Source organism: Aspergillus ibericus, assembly GCF_003184845.1.
Source record: "Aspergillus ibericus CBS 121593 unplaced genomic scaffold BO80scaffold_14, whole genome shotgun sequence".
Taxonomy (NCBI): domain Eukaryota; kingdom Fungi; phylum Ascomycota; class Eurotiomycetes; order Eurotiales; family Aspergillaceae; genus Aspergillus; species Aspergillus ibericus.
The window spans coordinates 186554-207791 of record NW_020292112.1 but is presented as its reverse complement, the minus strand read 5'-3'; the positions used below and the strand labels follow the sequence as shown (position 1 = coordinate 207791).

At 53.4% G+C, this 21238-nt stretch overlaps 7 protein-coding genes across 7 annotated transcripts; 3 read left to right on the top strand and 4 right to left on the bottom strand.

Moving 5' to 3' along the window:
• Positions 1–45: 45 nt before the first annotated feature.
• On the bottom strand, positions 46–1716 carry BO80DRAFT_443912 (putative extracellular cellulase CelA/allergen Asp F7-like; the record flags this gene model as incomplete). Its single annotated transcript, XM_025721395.1, has 2 exons — positions 46–459; positions 532–1716. The coding sequence occupies 2 exons, from the start codon at positions 1714–1716 to the stop codon at positions 46–48; spliced, it is 1599 nt and encodes a 532-aa protein (XP_025576438.1).
• Positions 1717–2635: 919 nt separating this feature from the next.
• Positions 2636–10949, bottom strand: BO80DRAFT_492705 (uncharacterized protein). The gene is made up of 19 exons (XM_025723786.1): positions 10466–10949; positions 10342–10401; positions 10081–10246; positions 9969–10030; positions 9694–9915; positions 9591–9636; positions 8692–9526; positions 8541–8625; positions 8447–8491; positions 8177–8386; positions 6459–6890; positions 6199–6372; positions 5160–6148; positions 4982–5098; positions 4490–4930; positions 4301–4436; positions 4100–4245; positions 3907–4014; positions 2636–3833 (listed from the first exon to the last, which is right to left on the bottom strand). Exons 1-19 carry the CDS (start codon positions 10659–10661, stop codon positions 2850–2852), a joined length of 5454 nt encoding a protein of 1817 aa, XP_025576437.1. The 5' UTR covers positions 10662–10949; the 3' UTR covers positions 2636–2849.
• Positions 10950–11458: 509 nt separating this feature from the next.
• Positions 11459–15403, top strand: BO80DRAFT_39670 (putative importin 13). Its single transcript, XM_025717354.1, has 4 exons — positions 11459–11657; positions 11723–11913; positions 12010–12496; positions 12565–15403. The coding sequence occupies exons 1-4, from the start codon at positions 11595–11597 to the stop codon at positions 14917–14919; spliced, it is 3096 nt and encodes a 1031-aa protein (XP_025576436.1). The 5' UTR covers positions 11459–11594; the 3' UTR covers positions 14920–15403.
• BO80DRAFT_39665 (uncharacterized protein) lies at positions 15203–16909 on the top strand. Its single transcript, XM_025717352.1, has one exon. It carries the CDS (start codon positions 15505–15507, stop codon positions 16720–16722), a length of 1218 nt encoding a protein of 405 aa, XP_025576435.1. The 5' UTR covers positions 15203–15504; the 3' UTR covers positions 16723–16909.
• Positions 16892–17566, bottom strand: BO80DRAFT_433837 (seipin co-factor family protein; the record flags this gene model as incomplete). The annotated part of the gene is made up of 1 exon (XM_025720843.1): positions 16892–17566. The coding sequence occupies one exon, from the start codon at positions 17564–17566 to the stop codon at positions 16892–16894; it is 675 nt and encodes a 224-aa protein (XP_025576434.1).
• A 655-nt stretch (positions 17567–18221) lies between these two features.
• Positions 18222–19656, bottom strand: BO80DRAFT_424024 (pyridoxal 5'-phosphate synthase subunit PdxS). Its single transcript, XM_025719179.1, has 3 exons — positions 19463–19656; positions 19223–19405; positions 18222–19135 (listed from the first exon to the last, which is right to left on the bottom strand). Exons 1-3 carry the CDS (start codon positions 19580–19582, stop codon positions 18506–18508), a joined length of 933 nt encoding a protein of 310 aa, XP_025576433.1. The 5' UTR covers positions 19583–19656; the 3' UTR covers positions 18222–18505.
• Positions 19657–20502: 846 nt separating this feature from the next.
• BO80DRAFT_454254 (uncharacterized protein) lies at positions 20503–21116 on the top strand (the record flags this gene model as incomplete). The annotated part of the gene is made up of 2 exons (XM_025722062.1): positions 20503–20865; positions 20964–21116. The coding sequence occupies 2 exons, from the start codon at positions 20503–20505 to the stop codon at positions 21114–21116; spliced, it is 516 nt and encodes a 171-aa protein (XP_025576432.1).
• Between the last annotated feature and the right edge of the window lie 122 nt (positions 21117–21238).

Below are 21238 nucleotides of genomic sequence, written 5' to 3'. Positions count from 1 at the left end.
CACATCTAGTCCAGAGTCAAATCAACCGACGACCTGATCACGAACCTACGCGAAGTTGGAAGAAGCAGTGACGGAGGAGCCAGACGAGACGCTGACGTTGTTGACGGTGATTTGAGAGCCGGACTGGGCGGTGACACGGACATCAACGGTGTCGGTGCCGAAACCGCTCTGGTTCTCGAAGTAGTTGTAGGAGGATCTGGTGGTGGATTGCCAGGTGCTGCCGCCGTCGGTGCTGACCTCGAGCTTGGTGACGGGCTCGTTGGAGTTGACGACTTGCATGGCGAACCAGTAGGCGGAGGTACCGCTCTTGTTGACGAGTTCAATGGGGGTGGTGATACCGCAGGCGACGTATTCCCAGTCGATGCTGATGACGCCCTTGGAGATGTCGGCCAGTTCGGCGAAGGCGTCCTCGAAGAGGTCGAGGTGGTTGGAGTCGCACTCGGGGCATTCGTCGACGATCTGTCAGGGTTGTTAATTAGAATTGCCAGAGGGAAGAGAAGGACGGTGTTGCGCTGGGGAATCAGGACTTACCATGGCCTTGATCTTGTTGCCGCTGGGGCCAGTGACCTCGACACAAACACCACATTCAGCTGCGTCGGACCAACGTTGGGAGGAGAGGGCAGTGCCGTAGAGGCCGGAGGGGATGGTGTAGTCGGTGAAAGAGCAGGTTCCGCCGGAGACGTTGCCGCCGTAGAAGGTGGCTTCGCCGGAGTAATCGGAGCTCAGGGCACTGCTGGAGCTGCTGGCGGTGGAGCTAGAGCTGGAACTGCTGGTGGAGCTGGAGGCAGAAGAGGTCGCGACGCTAGCAGCGGTCGTGCTTGTAGTAGTGGGCTTGGACTCCTCGACGGTAGTGGCAGCAGCCGCCTGGGTGGTCGCAGCCTCAGTAGTCGCGGCAGCCTCGGTGGTCACAGCAGCCTCAGTAGTCGCGGCAGCCTCGGTGGTCGCAGCAGCCTCAGTGGTCACAGCAGCCTCAGTAGTCACAGCAGCCTCAGTAGTCGCAGCAGCCTCAGTGGTAGGCTGAGCAGCAGCAGCAGTGGTTGCGGCGACATTGACTTCCTTGACTGTTGTCACCTCAGCAACAAATGTTGAGGACGAAGTCGAAGTCGAGGAAATTGACGTAGAAGTAGCAGCCTCAGCAACGGTCGTTTCGGCAACTGGGGAGACTTCGGCAATGGACGTCGTAGTAGCGACTGGAGCAGCACTCTCGATGGCAGAGCTTGTGGTGACGGCCACTGGCGTTGCGGTCACAACTTCAGTCAGGGTGGTTGTGGAAGACAAGTGCAGGGTCGTGACCTGGTCAACAGATGAAGTAGAGGTGGACTCGACCGCGGGGGCCGAGGTTGATTCGACGGCGGAAGCAGAGGTTGGCTCAGCCGCCGCGGATGAAGAGGGCTGGAGAGTGACAGTCTTGTAGTAGACACTCGCAGTGTATCCTGAGGGGCATTGTCCTTCATTTCCGCCAGGAACCAGGCCAGCCGATGTGGTAGAGGTCGGCTTGAACGCAGGGGCCGAGGTGGATACGACGGCGGAAGCAGTCGTGGGCTCAACCGCCGCGGTTGAAGAGGGCTGGAGAGTGATTGTCTTATAGTACACACTCGCGGTGTATCCCGGGGGGCATTGGCCCTCCTCTTCGCGCTGGAAGAGCGGATTGGCAGAGACCGATGCAGCGGCACTCAGGGCAGCAACACCCAAAAAGGCGAGGCGTTGGTACTTCATGATCGGAAGGGTGGAGAAGAATCTGTCTCAGACAACGTGCTAAAGAAGGTATGAAGAAGGAAGGACTTTCTCTCTGTCTGCCAAGAGATGGCGTGGAGTCGCAGTAAGGACAGGACGTGCAGTGGGCACGAGGAATGGTTAGAATGAAAGAATGGACGCCTGGATCTCAAATCCCAGGACTATAGAATCTGCTGTTCCAGACAGAATGGCAAAGAGCGACAGAGAGGGTGAAGCAGGGAAGAGAAGGGGCCCCCAGGAGAATAAGAGGGCCAGGAGAGCGTGAGAACGACGGTTCGGGGTGTGTGCCCCAGGAGCCGGATAGTGTGATCCATCATCAACCATCAATCTAAGGAAATGAACAATTGCAGGGATGTGCCCTGGTTAGCGTCATAACTTTAATGACACATAAGCCCGAGGCAAGGCAGCAGCGATTTCGTTCGCGCACCACGAAATGAGATCGCAAAGTGAAACGCCGGACGTGGATCACCGGCATCACCAGCATCGGGGGCCAGGGAATCGGAGCAGAACCGAAGGAACAGCGCGACCACTGGGGGCCTCCCTTTTCTCCGCACGTCTAAGCTGTTGGCCAACACCAGTGGCCTCCGATATTGGGTAATTAAACTACATGGGCCCGACCCACTGCTGGGAAATCACCAACGGCCAGAGGACGTGAGACCATCGGTTGGGGGCGCTTGTTTGTCCCTGCACCGATAATCTGACCGAAAGCTCTGGGTGCGGCGACACTGGCCAGGCCGGTTTACCCCTGGGTGATCCAGTCGGCTCCAGGCCAAGGAAACGGCAAGGCGCGAAGAGATGAAATATGAGGGCGCCAAAGGAACCATCAGATGTTTCACCGGACCGATGAACGGGGGATCCATCCCGTTCCGCGGTATCCCGCAGTGGGTCTTTAGAGGCGTTCGTCCAGGACATTTCAGTAGTAATAATAATATGATCATAATAACAATGAATAATGTCCGCTGGGATTATTGTTGCAATGCTGTCTAGTTCCGAGTCTTTCTATAATCAGGTAAAGTGGACGAATGGGAGACCCTCAGCGTCCAGGCAAGGCTGTCTCCAGCACAACCCCGGAGATCCTTGGGGCGGACGACGACAAGTCAGAAAACACTGATCCGTCACTTGGAATCCCACATCACCTCATTCAATCTCAATAGCGCGTCGGCGCTGGCTTTCTTTGCGGCCATGTACTCTTCCCGGTTCTCCACACCGCGAGGGCCTAACAGGGCATCCGAGAAGCAAAGGTCAATGAGGACCTTGAGCTCATCGTACGTGAAGGGCTCGCCGTTGCCAGCGGCCAGCGCTTGGTCCCCATGGGCGGCAAACGATTCCTTCTCGTCTTTTGCATAGTCCAAGGCTTTCTCCGCACCTTCTAGGAACCAATCCAAAAACTTGGCACTACGAGGAAGAGCAACAACCTCGGGCTGCTCGCCGTTTTCCTGCGAGTTAGAACTGTCCTCTTTGCTTGCATTCTCCGTTGGGTCTAGGATGATGTTCTTCAGGTTCTGTTGCAGCACCAAGACGTCCAACTGGAGCCGGAGCGCGCCGTTTTCATTCATGGCCCCTATATGACAGGTGTTCGCGACGAATGTTCGGTCAATGAATCTAGCAAGCCCAGACGTAATAAACCATCGCTCAGCCTCCCCGAGGTAAGACGAAAGATTGGTGTCGAATGCGATCAGATCATTGTTCAGCTCAAGTACCGTAGGGGACGCAGCAGTCGGCTGGCTTGAAAGGATGTGCCACCAATTGGCGACAGAGCTTGGAGATGGTGTAGTGGGTTCAGAAGCCCGCGCATTACGGGCTTTCGGGCCGGTCATTGTCCGCTTCAGCATGTGGATGATGCCGCAGCGGATGTCGACGTGCAAGGCGAAGAGAGCAGTGCATGCGAGATTACGCAGTGACTGAAGAGTGGTGTCGAAAACGGTGGCTGTTTCCTGGTTCAAAGGAAGATATACCGGTTGGTTGACGCCCTCACACTTGGGTTTCATAGCACCGATCAGAGTCCAGCGGCGGTTAGCTGGCCGATTTTCAGCCTGCCGCGAGTCGGAGGCTGGCTGCGTGATCTGACGCAGCTGCGCAAGATGGCTTGCGAACCATTGCTGCATTCATAAGCTTCTGTTAGGCAAAAAGAAAGATCACAAAAAGGGCACAACTTGGGACAGTTTAACGAACCATGCTGTTGAAAAGGAGGGACAAGGACACGACTGTCTTGGGATCAGATATGATGTCGTATGGCTCCAGCGGTACTTCATCCGTTGATTTGAGAAGAAAGTCGGTTTCCTGGGGTAGAGTCAACAAAAGGCCACTAGAACCCAATCTCCGTGTATCTCAAAGTTAGGGGGAAATTGCGTGGGATCTTATCTACCTTGTCTACCAGCTCCCACTTACTCCCAGCCACCCCCTTCCATAGTTCAGTAATCGTGTCATGGATGTCGCCCGATTCCGCAAAACGCGCCGCGGCCTTAAGCCGGACCTCCCCGTTGTCCCGAGGAGATATTTTGGTCACAATGGCTTGACAGAACAATTAGCGTAAAGAAACAAGGACATCTGCCTCAGTTCATCTCACCTTTGTACCATCCGCAACACTTGTCATAGTATGTTACAATCTGCGAAAGGAGAAGCTGTGTGAAGGCTTGGTCATGGGGAATGCTGGACAGCATTTTGCTGAACTCCCTTATGATAGACATAAACTTGACCGTACCCTATGCAGTTGGAGTCAGTAAACTGTCCTCAAACCGCGATGAACTGCACTTACCCTAAATACCGGCCGAGGTGATACTGCAGACCATTGAGGGTCCTCTGTGAAAGCATCTGGCGAGATAAAGCTAAGAGTACAGAGGTCTGTTACGGTCTCGTCAAGTTGTGGAAGGAAAACATTAACCAAGAAGTCATCCAGAAAAGATGTCAATGTACTCATGGCAATATCAGAGTCCACGGGGACGATTTCTTTAAGTCGTTGAATGAAGGAGAGCGAAGGGGGAAGAAGAAGGCTCATGTTGAATACGCTCGGTTCAATAAGGATCTTATGGCCAGTTCCCGAATTCCCTTGTCTGGGCTCGGATGTATCAATGGCAGCGGTTTTCTGACTTGATTTGGTAACCAATCCAGGAACAGAAGACCTTAGAATCTCGTCCAATTCGTTTTGTTCCGCCTGTATTTCGGAGGTGTGATCCGTGTCGGATAGTTTAAACATTTTCTATGACCATGAGTAAAATGGAAGCAATGCTCCCCCAAGCATGGCACGTACCTTGTTCTTGTCTCTCTGGCCTGTATAAAGTTGACGTTTCGCCTCGGCTTCTTCAATTCTAGGCCTGAACGATGACTCTCCATCAGTGGCCAGGTAGTCATGCATGAGGGACCGGATCTTGATCACTCAGCTGTCAGAATATGATCATATGAATACATCGCATAGTCTAGTCACGTACCTCGCTTTGGTAAAGCTTCCAGAGCTCTTTGAAGCCACCCGCGAGCGCATTGCCCTTTGGTATCCCTTCGCGTTCCACGATGGCGGCAATAACATCATGCAAGACACGATGACCTTCAGCAATAGCCTCAAACTTGGCATACAAAGTCCACAAGAACTCGGATAGCACATGACCACGTTTTTCGATTATTTCTGTTGGGAGATTTGTCTTGCTGTCTTGCGAAACAAACCCACGGGTCAAGTTTGGATGTCTTGCATCAACCTCGGCGTTCGTTTTGTCAACGACCGCGAACAGCTCAACAGGAAGGCGTTGCTCTATCCGATCAACTGCGATGTCCAGATGTCCCATTTTGTTCAGAGCTTCTATCAGCAATTGTATGTAGTAGAATGTGTCGGCCTCTGGATTCCGCGAAGCGTCTTCGACCATGGGCGTGGATGCGTCCAATTTTCCAAGGAATGCGTACACAGGCCTCTCCCATGAACTCGTCCCAGCCCAACTTGACGGGCTGGCTCCATTCCCGTCCCCGTCAGCCGTCGGTGGCTTCCACCGGCTCGAGCAGTAGGGGGACTTAAGATAGAGGTGATCGTGCAGCTCTTCAATGAGGATGTCTGTAAGGGAAGCTTCCTGATTCCCGAAGTAAGCCCGAATGTCTGCGAGGGCTCCGATGTTCTCTAATTCGGAGCGTCGCAGAAGTCGCAGGGCATTATGCAGTTCCTCAACAGCCGCAAGGAATCTCTTGTCCGATATCCGAGATTCTAGCCTTTCAGGAAGAGATTGAATCTCTTGTATTTGGCTGAACAACTGGATTATATCGTCGTACTTCTGAGACGACGTGGCTAGTCCATTGAGCTCGGGTTTAGTTGATAGTAGCCCCGATTTCGCCTCTTCTAGTGAGATCTTTAGATTGCGAACCCGACTCTGTGAGCTCTGTATACTCGACTGAATCTTATGGTAGGTACCAATGGAACTGTTAAAGCCCTGGTGATGCTCTGGTTCCTTTAGCATCTCCTGCAAATAGATGAGGCGCGTGGGAACTGACCATTGACAACCGACTTCAACGTTTTCTGGATCTTATCATTTATGCTGATGAAGTCTGGCTCGCGATCTGCTTTTCCTAGGGTGCTGGTATCCATTAGTTGTAAAGCTACTTCTACCGGAATGCAATTATCGGAGGCCACGAAGTCCCACTCCCGCTGCACCATTTGCAGTACGTCTGCGGCCAACCCCAGTCGTGTTAGCAGGCTTTTTCTCGATGTCACATTGCTAAGGCAGACGTATAGAGGGTAGATGCAATCGAACCTTCAATGGCCTGAGGACCTGCCGCATGACCGGTGACATTCTCGCCGCTGCTATTACTCCCTAGCCAGCTACTATCTCCTCGAGCGCGACCCTCCCTTGAGCCGAGCGCTCTCCTATCTGCCTCTCCATCCCTTGTGCGGGATCGCGACGATGAGTGTTCGCCTTCCCTGTCCCACCTTTCACGTCGCCCTTCCGGCGACTGGCCTGGGGACAAGGATGGTTGTGACGTCTCTGGATAGAAGCCTCCATATCCACCTGGGCGACGCTCTCTTTCCCCACTCCCTCCCCCACTCCCTCCCCCGCCCGCTCCTCCGTAACCGTTCATCCCCAGGTTATTGCTGCTGCCGTATCCGCCATCACTGCGGTCATAGCGGTTGGTGTCGGAGTATCCGTATCCGGTTGCGTAGGGGTTTCTGCCACTCATACCAGAATCTGGACTTCGTCGGAGTTTATTGTGTGAGGGGACTGATGGGTAGGAGGCGAGGGTGTGTTTGCGAAGCAAAGGTAACGGGGTATATTCGGCGTCCCTGGATGTAGCTCTAATCAAGTACGGGCGCTGACGCAATCAATCAAGGAGACAAGACATTAAGTATGATCGTCTGACATGAGTGAGAAGCCAGGAACAGAACAATTCCAGCCTGGTTGTTGGAGGAGGGGAAACAAATACCTAAGTCCGGAATGCCATGCGGAGAAGGTGGCAGCTCGTACAGTAAGAGCGGCAGTTGGGGTGGGCGGTCTCATCCCTCACCGCCTTGCTTGCTCATTCCTCCCATGACTCTGGGTAACTTATTCTCTCAGTTGACTTATCAATAAGTTCTTGTCCAACCTCAACAGAGCTGTTTGAAAAATCAAGGGGTGGCATTGGCAGTGAGTGACTACTAGGTCATCGTATATTCTGATTGAAAGGTGTAAGGCAGTTTAAAGGTCATGGAACCCCTCGCCGCATTCTATAACCTACCATGCTACCTGAACATAGTAATATTCGCTTGCTACGTACGTTGCCCTGATTATCTAACTTGGCAGTTTCTCTCCGGTCTTCTAGCGTTCTATCAACTCTAGCATGCCACTTGGCTCCCACATCGGAATATCAAACTTCGAAGTAGGTGCCTACTACCTAGGTACCCGGCAGGGGTGCGCAATTTCCACATTGATTGGCTCCAGTGGACGGGAGCTAACGTAAATTTCCAAGGCTACTATGTACTTATTTGGTATACCTAGATAGGTGGATAGATATTTGGTTTATTGACCCACCTTCCTCCTCCTAACTTGTTATTACCATTAAATATGTATACTCTGCATATGCAGCCCATCCACCGCCTACCACTGCGACTTCTCTTCCTAATACAGAGCCACATTGTCTATCAAGAATACTCCCAACCAAGCCCTCGCCACCCACCGCGAGGTACTAGGAACAGCCCATATCAAATGAGGACCCCACAAGTAGAAAACCGCAGGGGGCAGGCAGGCTTGGTGCCACAAGGAGTACTATATGCTCGGTATTATTTGATATTTATAACTTGGTTTGTATTAAATACATCCTCTATTCATGGCGGCTCTCCAACGCACCTATCAAACCAAGTAGAGGAAGCTTGGGGAGGCTGTTCCGAGTACTGATAGTGTAAAGACGCCTTCCGTTTCCGTGTAGGACGTCGCTTCCAATGATATCACGGACTAACTAGGCTATTTGGAGATGGGCTGGGTCTCGCGTTGAAGCCAACTGCGTGTGTGATCGTCGTTCTCGAAGAAGTGATGAGTCTTATCCCACACCTCCGTGTGGTAGTCATTCACCCACTTGATTTCATGGTCGACAAGGAGGGATGCGTCAATCAGATTTCGGCCCAGAGGAGCCATTGTGACGTGCTCGAAGCCCAACCATGGCTTCTCGCCGAATTTGTGAGTGGTCTGTACCTCACGCGCCATGATAACATCTAATATATGCTGTTAGTTGCTCGTCACGCAAAGGGGAATCATTCGGCTGGGAATCATACTTTCAATGCGAATGCCGAACTTTCCGTCCTCGTAGAACCCAGGCTCTGCTGCTGTCAGAAAATGGCTTGTCAAATAAGGGTTGGCGGGTCATACCGTCAGAGATAACGTTGCCCGAAGCGATCGGAACTTCTGTGTACTGGACACGGGTGCCGATACCGATGGGGCCCTCGTGGACGTTCTATTAATACAAGGTTAGTGACTATACATCTGAAAGGAGCCTTTTTTTTTTTTGGACGGTACTCACCAGATAAGAGCCAATACCGTGGCCCGTTCCGTGGAGATAGTCGAGGCCCTCCTTCCACAAAAACTGTCTAGCAAGAGCATCAAGAGCAAATCCACTGGTACCCTTAGGGAACACTGCAGTGTCAATAGCAATAAGACCTTTGAGAACCAGGGTGAAGGCTTTCTTTTCCAACTCTGTAGGCTGTCCAAAATGGAACGTTCTAGTCACGTCAGTGGTGCCATCCAGATACTGGGCGCCGGAATCGCAGAGGTAGATGGCAGTAGGGTCAATGATAGAGCAGCTGCCTTTCTCGGGTTTGTAATGAATGACGGCCCCGTTAGGGCCTGTGGAGGAAATAGTATCGAAGGACAGGCCGGCATATAAATCGTGCTTGGATCTGATCTGTTCCAGCTTATCGGCCGCATCCACTTCATCCAAAGTTGTTTTCTTGTTGATCAACTCATTTTCGAGCCAGGCAAAGTACTCGATCAAGGCTGCCCCATCGCGAATATGGCATGCGCGCATCCCCGCAAGCTCCACATCATTCTTAATCGCTTTAGCATCACCAATAGGACTGCGAACCTCCTCGACCTGCTCCTCGCCTCCCAGACTAAGGCTGAGAGCCCATGAGGCTTTGTTTGACAGGAGGAACTTGGGGGCTGCTCCTGTTGCGTCCTGCTTACGCGCTTCGCTGAGAGCTTTGACATCTGCGAAGATAGATCCATATGGCTTGACGACGACATCCTGGCCAAGATGAGCTTTCACCTCCGGCGTCAGCTTATCATCATCGACATAAAGGTCGACGGTAGTAGGCGTGATGAGGGCATAGGAGAAGAACACGGGGTTGTATGGAATGCTAAAAATTGTTAGCGAGGAAACGGCGAACTTTAATAAAGCAAGCTCAGGGCTCATTGACTTACTCAGAACCTCTCAAGTTGAACAGCCACGCAATCTCGTCGAGCATTGCTGTAGTGTGCGTCAGTCACGATAACCTGGAGGCTGAGAGCGAGAATATTGTATTACAGATAACGAAGCCAGCTGCCTTCTTGTTTTCCAGCTCCTTGCGCAAGTCGCTGATTTTGTCCTGGAAGCTCCTGCCCGCATACTTCGCCGGGTGAACTCTCACCGCTTCCCTTGGAGGAGACGGTCTATCTTTCCCCCAAACCAGATCAACAAGGTTTTGCTCGACGCCCACGAGTGATGATCCATTCTTCTTGAGAGTCTCTGAAAGACTACGCGCACCCGCTATAGGGTCTTAGTATGTCGGCGGATATCGGTAGATCAGTGAAGTTGCTCACCGGGTGTGATCAAAGCCGGATCGACTCCGACGACCTTTCCTCCCTCGGCTTGTTCGGTAGTCCTAGTCCCAATTAAGTTTCGATTTCTATGTCTCCATGGGAAATCTCGTACCATTCCTGCCAGGTTGGAACACCCTCAACACCTCGCTTCAAGAGCGCCCAGTTGCTGTCAAGTTGCTTAGAAGCCTGGTTGAAATATCGGCCATCTGTAGACAGTGCTGCCTTTGACATGGACACGATTGCTGTTCCTGCCGATCCGGAGAAACCCGAGATGAATTCTGTCGGGAAAAAGCGTGAGTAACATGACAGCGGAGACCAGGCGGGAAGGCAAATAAAATCTAGATTGGGAAAAGACGAAAGGCGGAATTCTAACCTCGACGGCCATCACATGGAGCAATGTATTCGGATTGGTGGCTATCTTCCGAAGGGACGACTTTGGGGACAGTGAGAATGCAACTCCGGCAAAAGAAGGTGGATCTGGTAGTGTGATGTCATACTGTATACATCGACCCTGTGCTCCTGCATCAACTGCCTTAACCTGGTCAGGCGCTCAGAGGTGTCCACGGTCTCCATGTCGGTGATGAAGCGCGGGGCGGAGCTGGAAAAGAGCCTGGAATGCGGGAGGGGTGACTTGCGAGCCGATCGAAAAGCTGAAGTCCAGACAAGGCGAATTGGAGGGCGGGAAAAGAGCATCGACAGGCGGAGATTGGAAAGAGAAGCTGCAGGTGTCCGAGCAGAAGGTGGCCTTGGATCCAAAGAGTCCAAGAACACAGCTCTCAAGGTTGTACGGAGCAAGCAAGGGCCGATTGGGGGGAGGGGGCGGGGCAAGAGGAGGGCTAGTTATAGCTGAAATTTCCGAGGGGAAGGTCGTGTGCACAAGTAAGATTGAGGTTGGAAATGAACGACGTGGAGAAGTGACTAGGACGATAAGCAGCAGCTGGGCATTGGAAGATGGAAGTGAGAGGGAAGTGGGTATACCGGGCGAAGGTCCGCCAGGGCTCCGTTGGAGCTCCGGTTTTGGCGGCGCTGGTGGGTTCCTTTAATTGCCACGGTCGGTATTGTTACCGTACGTCATTTGGGGAAGGTGTCGGGCAGGCTTCACCCGGATCCGGAACTCGCCATTTTTGAATCTGATTAATATTTGACGATTTCACGGAGGATGACTATACATACAGGCCGTTTGGGCGGCCGCTGACCTGCCTCCTTTATAAACCCATTTCTTCGAAGGGCTCAGGATGCTGGTCTAACAGTTTCTGCAGGATCAGCAGGATGTGGTGGTTAATCAACTACTACTACTACTTCTACTACGACTACTATGACACCACAGCGGATATAAGTGAATGCCCACACTGACTGGTGCGCACCACAACCACCCTCAAATGAGAGTAAACGGTCCATCCATACTCTTTGCACTTGTCCCTGACTACTACCACTGCTCACTGGCTTCCTTTTGGTCTCACTGTCTCACTGTCTCACTGTCACCATCCCACCTTCCTGTTCCTCTCACCGCCTGCTCCTTTTGTGATAGCATTATCAGCACGTGACACCCCTTTCACCATCTCCCAACCAATCTATATCGCGCCAGTGAACCATCCCAGCCTAAAGAAGGCCTTCACTGTTTCGGCCATGTCTGTGGACATTCCAGGCCAAGCCCCAGACGTGCAACTCCTCATCAATGAGGCGAAATCGGTAAGCTGAGGGCATGCTCCCATGCTCGCGGGATTGAATTATTACTAAGGCATCTGTATCTCTAGCTTGTGTCCCAACTCTATGATCCGGGGAATACTGGGAACCCCGCCAAGATCAAAGCTATCCAGGAACACCTGCAGAGTCTCCAAAAATGCCCTCAGGCGTGGCTGATTGCCAATCATCTTCTTAGCGATGGCAACACAGACCTGAGGTTCTTCGGTGCCTTAACTTTCACAGTCAAAATCAATCAGGATTGGTTCGTCTCATCCCGGGTATTAGTTTTTTTTCTAATTTCTTATCTCATTTTACTTTGATTCCCCCAATGCACCGCTCGGGCTAACTCTTTGTCTAGGCAAAGTCTAAGCTCCGAGGAGGCCCAGGAGCTCCTGGGGCGGCTGATAGAGCATTATGTCTTCTTGGTGAATGGGGGTGAGCGACCTCTGGTCATACGGAAGTTAGCTTCAAGCCTGGCAACAATTTTTCTGAAACCGAACGCCCCCTGGACCCGAGCACTCTGTAACTTAGCAGCGTCTCTGGCAGGCGGGAAGCATGTTTCTGAAGAGTACTGCAAGTCTATTGCTCTGCGGGATGCTGTGCTCCCGGCTATGTCCGAGCGCCAGGTAACCTCGCTGCTGTATTTCTCCAACATTCTCGCCGAGGAAATCCACAGGTGGAGCTCCGAGCCAAGACGGAGCAGAGAGGAGCACCACATATACGCGAACGTCAAGGATGCCTTTGTGCTTATTGATTTTGTACTTGGTCATATTATGCAGCAGCACGCCTCCGGAATTCCCATCTCAGATGAGGTCCTTGGAAGCGAAGTCATAAATTCATATCAGGTGAGTTGTGCCTTTTACTTTCTGTTGGACACTCGCATGTATATCCATATCTAATTCTTGACTATCAGGCATGGATGAATGTACGGAGTGCAATCCAGCTGCGTGACTCGTTGTCCGCCTTGGACTTGGCTTCTACGACGACCTACATTATTCAGAGTATGAAGGTTCCTGGACTTTCCAAGTCCGCAACGCAAGTCGTGGTCGAGTTAATAGACTGGCGGGATAGTATTTTCACTCAACATCATCTCACTACCATCATGGACTATGTCGTCAGTGACCTTGGAGCTGCACATGTCGCGTCTCTGCTTGAGGCTGATTTTGAGGATGAAAATATGACATTCTTGGAGCTTCTTTTGGCATATGCGACATTGAAGCAAAGAGATCTTTTAACAAAGCAATTGGACTCACCGCATGCGAAGATGCTCTCCCTCCTTCACACGCTGTTCAAAGCTCCTGGCTATGCGGCGGTGGATGACCCTGCATCCCCGCTGGTTCTGGAATGGTGGACAGAAGTCGCCGACGATCTTCAGGATACATACTTCAATTCAAAAGATCAGACAGGACTGGAGCCTGCCAAACATAATTTGGCACAGGCGGCTCTGGACTGTTTCGAGAAACTCAAATATCCCACCCCGGAAGAGCTACAAGGCTGGGGTGACGATGATCGTAGCGAGTTCGGGGCGTTCCGACGGGATGTGTGCGACTTCCTTTTAGCCATCTATCCTATGCTCGGGGTAGAACTTGTCCGAGTTTTCCAAGAACAAGCTAGACTGTCACTGATACAGCAGGAATGGCGCACATTCGAGGCTGCAATTTTTTGCATTGCCCAGCTTTCGGAGGCTGTCGATGAGAATCAACACGCTGATGAGTGCCTGAATTCGATATTTTTCTGTGACGAGTTCGCTCGCTTATGTGAGGGCAATGGAGTGGTAATCCCAGATAAACCACGGCAAACATTGGTGGATATGCTGGGAAAGTACCAGTCATACTTCGAACGCACGCATGCTCTGCTGCCCCGAGTCCTTACATTCCTGTTCGCGTCTCTTGAGGTTGGCTCATGCGCACCGACAGCATCCAAATCGATTGCACATCTTTGTAAATCGTGCCGCAATGCTCTTACCTCGGAACTTCCAGCGTTTATTGACCAGTTTGAGCATTTTCGCTTCAAGCCCACGGCCACCGCCCACACCATGGAGAAAGTGTTGGAGGGAATCGCCGCCATCATACAGACCTTGCCTACGGATGAAGCGAGGTCACAAATTCTTGAGCGAATTCTCAGGTTCTTCCATGGACAGGCAGAGGCGGCCCGTGATGAGGCTGTTCACGGTCTGGTGGAGCAGGCTCAAATCCGTGGCCAGTTTGTGTTGCGTTGCGTTGCAAGTATCGGGAAAGGTCTGAGAACCGACGGTGAAGTTAACTTGGACTCGAATGATCATGGGGACGGTGACCCGTACCCCCCGACGTTCTGGAATACTGGCAGCGGTGTCGTATCTCAGAACTTGATCATGCAGTGCATGCAGCTGCTCATAACCGATTTCCCAGTGGATGTGACCGTAATCGAAGCCGCCTGTGACATATTGAAGGCAGGCTACACAGAGAGGACTGGGCCATATGTCTTCCCACCGATGATGACCGTTAATTTTGTCAAAAGCATACCTTTAGGCAGTGCTGGGACTGATATGGTGATGGGCACGGCTTCAGCGTTCCTTGCGTCTCATAGCGTACACCCTCAGCGAATTCGTGACGAGACGGTCGCCTTGATAGCACATGTGTATGACACATTCTGCTGGATGCACGAGAAGCCCGACTACTATGATCCAGAAGTGGCCAATAGCGGCATCGACTTTCTTACACGCTTGCTCCCCAAATACCACCCCTTCCTGTTTGCGCTCACGACGACGCCGCCGGACGCTGGCCAGGTGGCCTCGGCTAATGGCAGTGGTTTTCAGAGACCGGCAGTTCTTGATGCCGTTCTAAATTTCACCCTCCTTTCGTTGCAGGGTCCCGAACCACTTCCTCTGCGCTCGGCCTCCCAGTTCTGGGTGAGTGTGCTGAACCTTCCGAGCGACAGCGGGTCTATCCAAACTGCCATTCTGCAGTGTCTTCCTGCCCTGTGTCGCATTTTGATGAATCAGGTAGCCGGTCGGTGTGCCCGGTCGGACCTCGAACATCTTTGTGAAGTGCTTCGGAAGGTCATCTTCAGACAGCAAGGGGCAGCGCGCCCACACCTGGCTGCGGCCCTGGCCGAGCTAGGCGGGACTGACAATTCCAGTCAGCAACAGGGCCTGTCGACCTCACCCGAGGACAGGCAACGCTTCCTTGCGTCCCTGTTGGCTGCAAGGGGTGCCAGAGCGCAGACCAGTCAGTTGACGCGCACGTTCTGGGTCAAGTGTCGGGGAGTGAGCTTCGACTACGTTGGGTAGATGATGGGGGTAAACGGGCGGCAAATTTATGACGGAATTGGGGCAGAAGAGAACGAAATATACTGAAGTCGCTAGCATTGGATCCCTCCGAGTAAAAAGAAGTATAGTATAGGTCCAAAGTGAGGCTGTAACGGAGACAACGCAACGAGCCGCGACCGGGGACGACTACGGAGTACAGCGCTGGCTATGCATGAGTGAGTTCCCATAGGCTTAAGGCAATGACTGATGCAGTTGCTTTAGCTCCCAACGGCATGAGTCGTGTGTGAGTTGTTGTGTGCTGTGAGACGACTGTGAGCTGGTCAGTTGTCGATCCGGCTGGGCGCCGGGCCTTCAGCCACTGGGGCGGTGCAGCGTCGGCCCTAAGTGAGCATCCCTGATCCCTCGGTTTCAGGTCTGGGTCGCCTCGATTTTTCGCCTGCTGGGCGCTGCTAAATTAGGGGGATCGGCTATGAAGACTGAAGACTAATGCTGTGGGGCCTTGCCCCTGTGGCCATGCCAAACTAAGACCCATCGGGGCTCGTCTTTTAAACATGGCCTTTTACGCTCGTCTTGCACATTATTTACTCCATCTCACCACCTCCCACCATGCCTCTCATCGCCAATACGCCAGAATCCGTGCTGAACCGCACCGATTCGCTTGACCCGGCCACCACCTGTCGCGGTCTGACCTCGAATGGGCGGCCATGTCGCCGTTCTCTGGCGTCTGCGCCGCCATCAGCGCCCGCGGGTGAGAAGCTACAACAGACTGACGCGTCGGGAATGTATTGCTGGCAGCACAAGGACCAGGCAGTGTCGGTCTCGCAGCAGAGCCCTGGACCCGGCCCTTCGCAATTGAAGCCCCGCGGCAGCATTGACACATTAATGGAGCGGTTAGGGTTGCTGGACATCAACGATGCCGCGACTCCGGAGAAGCGCCGGAGACAACGGAAGCCAGCACAGAAAAGGCAGACCAAGCGAACGATCTGCTGCTGTTTCGAGGTCATCGAAGAGGAAGACATCCAGCCACCACGGCCGGTCAGTGCGCCGACTGGAATGCAACAAACCTCCACCGCGAAACCACAGCAGCCATCCGGCAAGACATCACCGCAGACCCCGTCCCTGTCGCCCCATCAGACGCCTTCAGGAACAGACGACGACCCTCTTTCATGGATTCCCTCCGGCCTCTCATCGGAGACGCTATCCAACCTCACGAATGAGCTGACCAAACCCATCTCGGAGAAAGATGAGCCAGGCTACATCTACATGTTCTGGTTAACGCCCACGACATCCGATTCAAGGGGTCCTCCGCCTTCGGAGGTCGCCTCGTCCCTGTTGCCACCGACTTCCTCCCCGGGACGAGATCGCCGCGTGAGCGATGCCCTTCGAACCGCTCGCGATCTTAACGCCTTGGCGTCGGCGCCCACCAGCGACAGCCCCGGCACGATCCGATTGAAAATCGGGCGGGCCAACAACGTCCAACGACGACTGAATGAATGGTCGCGACAATGCGGCCACGAAATCTCACTGATCCGCTACTACCCCTACACGCCTTCCACCCCTCAACCCTCGCCATCCCGACGCGGCGACCAGCATGACAGCAGCAGCAGCAGCACCCTCGTCCCCGGCCGCAAAGTCCCCCATGTCCACCGCGTGGAGCACCTCATTCACCTGGAACTGTCCGATGTGCGACTTCGCAACATGGGCAAATGTCCCGACTGCGGCAAAGAGCACCGCGAGTGGTTTGAGGTCACTGCGGAAAAGTCCTCTCTCAAACGAGTGGACGATTGCATACGCAGATGGGTGAAATGGGCCGAAATGCATTAATCCCAGCTCCTGCATTAGACATTACCACACTCAATCACGGGCAGAAGAAACATACTGCGCCCTGAAGTGCTCTCGCAAATGCAATGCACATACATCCCTCAACAACCCAGCCTGCCCCTTCCACTTATTCATACTCCAACTCTCGTAAGCATAAGTACCATCTCCGTAACTACCTCCCCACTCCCCCATCTCCATGCCACATGCCCATTCTGCCCCCCTCCGCAATTCCCTCCACCTCATCATTCACCTCGGCGACCAAAACCCTCCTCACCGCCCACCCTCCAACCTTATACACCACCCATCCAGACCCCCAAACACCCACCGCCACCAAAGTGGTAACCACGACCACCGGCCCTAGCACCAACAACGCAAAGCACGTAAACACCCCCGCCGCCAACGCCGCACTCGCCACCACACCCCCGACAAACAAACACACCGGGATCCCCGAGAACAGCACCTGCGCGAGCACGAACGTCGCGAGGACCGGATGCGCGGCCACCGTAGCGGAGATCTTGCTACCGAGTGAATGTAGACCCGTCGGAGGTTCCGAAGGGTGCGAGAGCGCCGAGGAGTGGGAGGATGCGGTGGTGGTTGTGGAGGAGGAGGTACGAGAAGTAGACGTGGAGCCGGAGTGGCTGTTGTCCCGAACGGGGGGTGTAGTAGCGATGGTGGGGGGTCGTTGGTGTGGTGCTTTCAGAGGATGAGTGTAGAGGATGGAGGATTGTAATTCGGATTTGATGGTCGCAGGTGGTCTGGGTGTCGGTGTCATGGGTGGGACTGTGGAAGGGAATTGCGAGGGGATCATGGGGTCGGTGTCGATGTCGGTGTTGGTGTTGGAGAGCATCTTTGGTATTAGTATTAGAGAGTTCAAACTCTTTGGTGAATGAGTGTGGAGTGTAGCCTTGAGTTGAAAATTAATATAATCGATTAACTAAGGAAGGATGAAGATGAAGATGAAGATGAAGATGAAGATGAAGATGAAGATGAAGATGAAGATGAAGATGAAGATGAAGATGAAGATGAAGATGAAGATGAAGATGAAGATGAATGAGTGATGGATGGTTGTTGGAATGATGGATGCCGGATGGATGCAACGCAAAATTCATTGAAAGCTAAGCTTGCCTCTGCATACGGGTAGTTCCTTCCCTTGATGAAACTAGTCTAAGGCGGCAAGGCGGCGAGAGTGAAACACCCGGAACTGCCGGTATGGTCACTAGAGGGTCTGATCTGGTATTGCCGGAGCGTATGGTAAGTTATGCCTTGTAAGGCTTGCGCATCATGCGACATGTTCGATGCTCACCGGGGACGGAATCTGGCCGGCCGGGATCTGGTCAAAGGGCGCAGTGCAGGTACAGTCGCGAGGGATTACGGAGGTTTCTGACTTTCTAAGTTCTAGGCACTTGGAAATTGAGCCAATTGATTCACCGGAGTGTTTGTCTTTCCGCTTTCGTCCGAGCGATATCGCCCGATCTGCGGCAAGCCGAGGCCGGCCCGCTAGCCTGCTATTTAGTGCTTCGCAAGCGTGCACCATTCTCGGAACCATCTTCGGAACTGTCACTCTGTTGCCTAGACGGTCGAATGTTGACGAAGTCTAATGTCTCAATTACCCCATTCTATTACTCATATTCCGCCAGTATACATATGCAATCACAAATCAGGTGCTCATGAGTAGTATCAATGTACAGACAATTCGCCTCGACGGCGTAAACAACGCAATAAGTCTCACTAGACCAACTTTTCAAACGCCCGCGATGAAAACCCAACTACTTTGGACTGTGGTCCTTTACCAGCCCCGCTTGGCCAGCTTGTCGGCCTCCGGCATCTGAGAGACGTTGATACCAACCATGGCCTCACCGAGACCCTCACTCACCTCCGCCAACACCTTAGGGTCGCGGAAGTGAGTGACGGCCTGCACAATGGCCTTGGCGCGCTTCTTCGCATCGCCGGACTTGAAGATACCTGAACCGACGAACACACCGTCGCAGCCCAGCTGCATCATGAGTGCCGCATCGGCAGGAGTGGCAACGCCACCAGCGGCGAAGTTGACCACGGGCAGACGGCCCTTCTCCGCCGTCTCGCGGAGCAGCTCGTAAGGAACCTCCAGCTGGCGAGCGAGCTGGCGCAGCTCGGGCTCGTAGTCGGGAGAGGACTGAAGGATGGCACGGGCACGGGCAATGTCCGAGTTCACCTGACGCATGTGCTTGACGGCCTCCACGACGTCTCCGGTACCAGCCTCACCCTTGGTGCGGATCATGGCAGCACCCTCGGAGATACGGCGGAGGGCCTCACCCAGGTTGCGGCAGCCACAGACGAAGGGAACCTTGAAGTTGTGCTTGGTAACGTGGTAGACGTCGTCGGCGGGGGTGAGGACTTCGGACTCATCGATGTAATCGACGCCAATGGCTTCGAGGATCTACCGAAAAAAAGGTCAGCCGGGGAGCAAAACTCAAACAGGAGGCCAAAACGGGGTATGCAGAAGAATGCTGTGATTGTAGCTTACCTGGCACTCAACAAAGTGTCCAATACGAGCCTTGGCCATGACGGGGATGGTGACCGCCTCCTGGATCTCCTTGATCATGCTGGGATCGGACATACGGGCCACGCCACCCTGTGCCCTGATATCAGCAGGTACACGCTCCAGAGCCATGACGGCAGCGGCGCCGGCATCTTCAGCGATGCGAGCCTAGTAGAAGATTCAACGTTAAAACGATTCTGAAGTAGGAGGCTCATAGAAGCATACCTGTTCCGCATTGACAACATCCATGATCACGCCACCCTTCAACATCTGGGCCAGACCGGCCTTGACAGTGAAGCTGTTGGCGGCAGCGCCGTTGGTAGCGCCGTTCTGCTGGGAAGCCATTGTGTATGGGGAGAGGGGTTCTAGAGGATTAGGACCAACACTATGTACGAGAAAAGAAGTCAAGAAGGAATGAAGCCACCCAAGAGAAGTGAAGGACGAAGGAAGAAAGGATACGAAGAAAAGTAGGAGGCAACAATGAGTCAACGGCCAGCGATAGTTCAACTAAGTAAGAAACGCCGCCGGTTTGCCTCCGGAGTCCCAATTGGCAGCCCACCTCCGATGGGGCCAACCACCGCCCGTTCCTGCTTTACCCCTCGTTTTCCCCCCCACGGCTCCGTATTTTTCCATCCCGTCACTCACAGGGCGGAGGCTACAGCCAATCATAGTCCCGCCGTCCCTCCTTCGGTCTCCAAGGTTAATATCACGTGATTTGGTCCGCGGCGAATTTCCCGCGGCTTTCCAGCCCGGCGTATCGTATCGCCGCGTCATGCGTTTCCCTTGTATGGTCACGTATTACCCGACCCTTTCCACCTCAGGCAGCCCATCGGTCATTCATCCGAGGCATGTCAACCTCAATCATGTCTACTCTAGACCATTGCCTGGAGGAATTGATTAGCGGCTCTCGACCACGAGGATACTACGATCTAGTTATCTATCTCCATACCATCTAAATCTTCCCCCAAGCACCTGCCCTTCGCGCAGCCTCCAATCCGGCCGATCCCTCCGTGACGTCACCGCGCACATACCGACGGCGCAACTCCAAGACCATAGCCATCTCCATCTCCCTTTCCTGCCATCCCTACAATCATCCCCAGCTCAGTGCTAACCACACAGCATCAATTGCGATCAATTCATCCAGCTTTCTCTATATCCAGCTACAGACCATTCCACCACACAACCACCCCTCCGACCCATCGCATCCAAACCACAACCAGCCAACCAGCCAACCAGCCAACCAGCCAACCAGCCAACCAGCCACGATGGCCTCCTTCCTACTATCCCGCACAACCACCACCCTCCTAGGCACCGGCCTCGGCCTCGGCCTCGGACTCACCTTCCACCCCTTATCCCCCTTTAGAGCCGCCCCCATGCAATGCCAATACACCGCTCCCTACTACCGCACCGACGCCCAGATCTCCCCGGACTCAGGCTGGGCCGTGGACTCCCAGGACCCATTGCTGCGCAAGCAGGGCACAACGAAATCCGGGAGTGGGATCCTGACAGCCTCCAATATGCGTCAGGTTAGCTTGGGGAGCGTGCTGGGACTGGTGGTCGGGATGGGGTTGAATGCGTTTTCGAGGGTGTTGGTGGTTTTGTTGGGCTTGGGGATTGTTGCGGTTGAGGTAGGTTTTTTGGCTTTTTTTCTTTTTCTTTGCTTTTTTTTATTTGCCTTGAGGATGTTTGCTTGTTGAAATGTGGTGGCTAATTGGGGTTGGTATAGTGGGCTGCGGCCAGAGGATATAATCTGCTTCCGGTCAATACTGTTCAGAAGTATGTCAAGCGGGTGGATCTGCAGAAGGTCGTGTCGCATCATATTCCTTTCAAGATGAGTTTTGGTGTCACTATGGGGCTGGCTGCGTTTGCGCAGTTCTAGATGAGATACCACGGCTGCCATCGTACCAATATTATGTCGGGAGGGTGCACCGCGTGTAGATATAAATATCGTCTAGTCGTGCGCGAAGAAAAGAAGGCCTCAAGATCGGATTATTAGTCCAA

Excerpts from the sequence above, each read along its gene's own strand:
- BO80DRAFT_492705 (XM_025723786.1), bottom strand. The coding sequence starts at position 10,661 with ATGCTCTTTTCCCGCCCTCCAATTCGCCTTGTCTGGACTTCAGCTTTT. Across the intron at positions 8,387-8,446 it reads GTTCGGCATTCGCATTGAAA|ATGTTATCATGGCGCGTGAG; the intron begins GTATGATTCCCA and ends AGCATATATTAG. Across the intron at positions 4,015-4,099 it reads AGTGGGAGCTGGTAGACAAG|GAAACCGACTTTCTTCTCAA; the intron begins GTAGATAAGATC and ends ACTCTACCCCAG.
- BO80DRAFT_39670 (XM_025717354.1), top strand. The coding sequence starts at position 11,595 with ATGTCTGTGGACATTCCAGGCCAAGCCCCAGACGTGCAACTCCTCATC. Across the intron at positions 11,658-11,722 it reads TCATCAATGAGGCGAAATCG|CTTGTGTCCCAACTCTATGA; the intron begins GTAAGCTGAGGG and ends CTGTATCTCTAG. Across the intron at positions 11,914-12,009 it reads GTCAAAATCAATCAGGATTG|GCAAAGTCTAAGCTCCGAGG; the intron begins GTTCGTCTCATC and ends CTCTTTGTCTAG.
- BO80DRAFT_39665 (XM_025717352.1), top strand. The coding sequence starts at position 15,505 with ATGCCTCTCATCGCCAATACGCCAGAATCCGTGCTGAACCGCACCGAT.
- BO80DRAFT_424024 (XM_025719179.1), bottom strand. The coding sequence starts at position 19,582 with ATGGCTTCCCAGCAGAACGGCGCTACCAACGGCGCTGCCGCCAACAGC. Across the intron at positions 19,406-19,462 it reads ATGTTGTCAATGCGGAACAG|GCTCGCATCGCTGAAGATGC; the intron begins GTATGCTTCTAT and ends ATCTTCTACTAG. Across the intron at positions 19,136-19,222 it reads GACACTTTGTTGAGTGCCAG|ATCCTCGAAGCCATTGGCGT; the intron begins GTAAGCTACAAT and ends TTTTTTCGGTAG.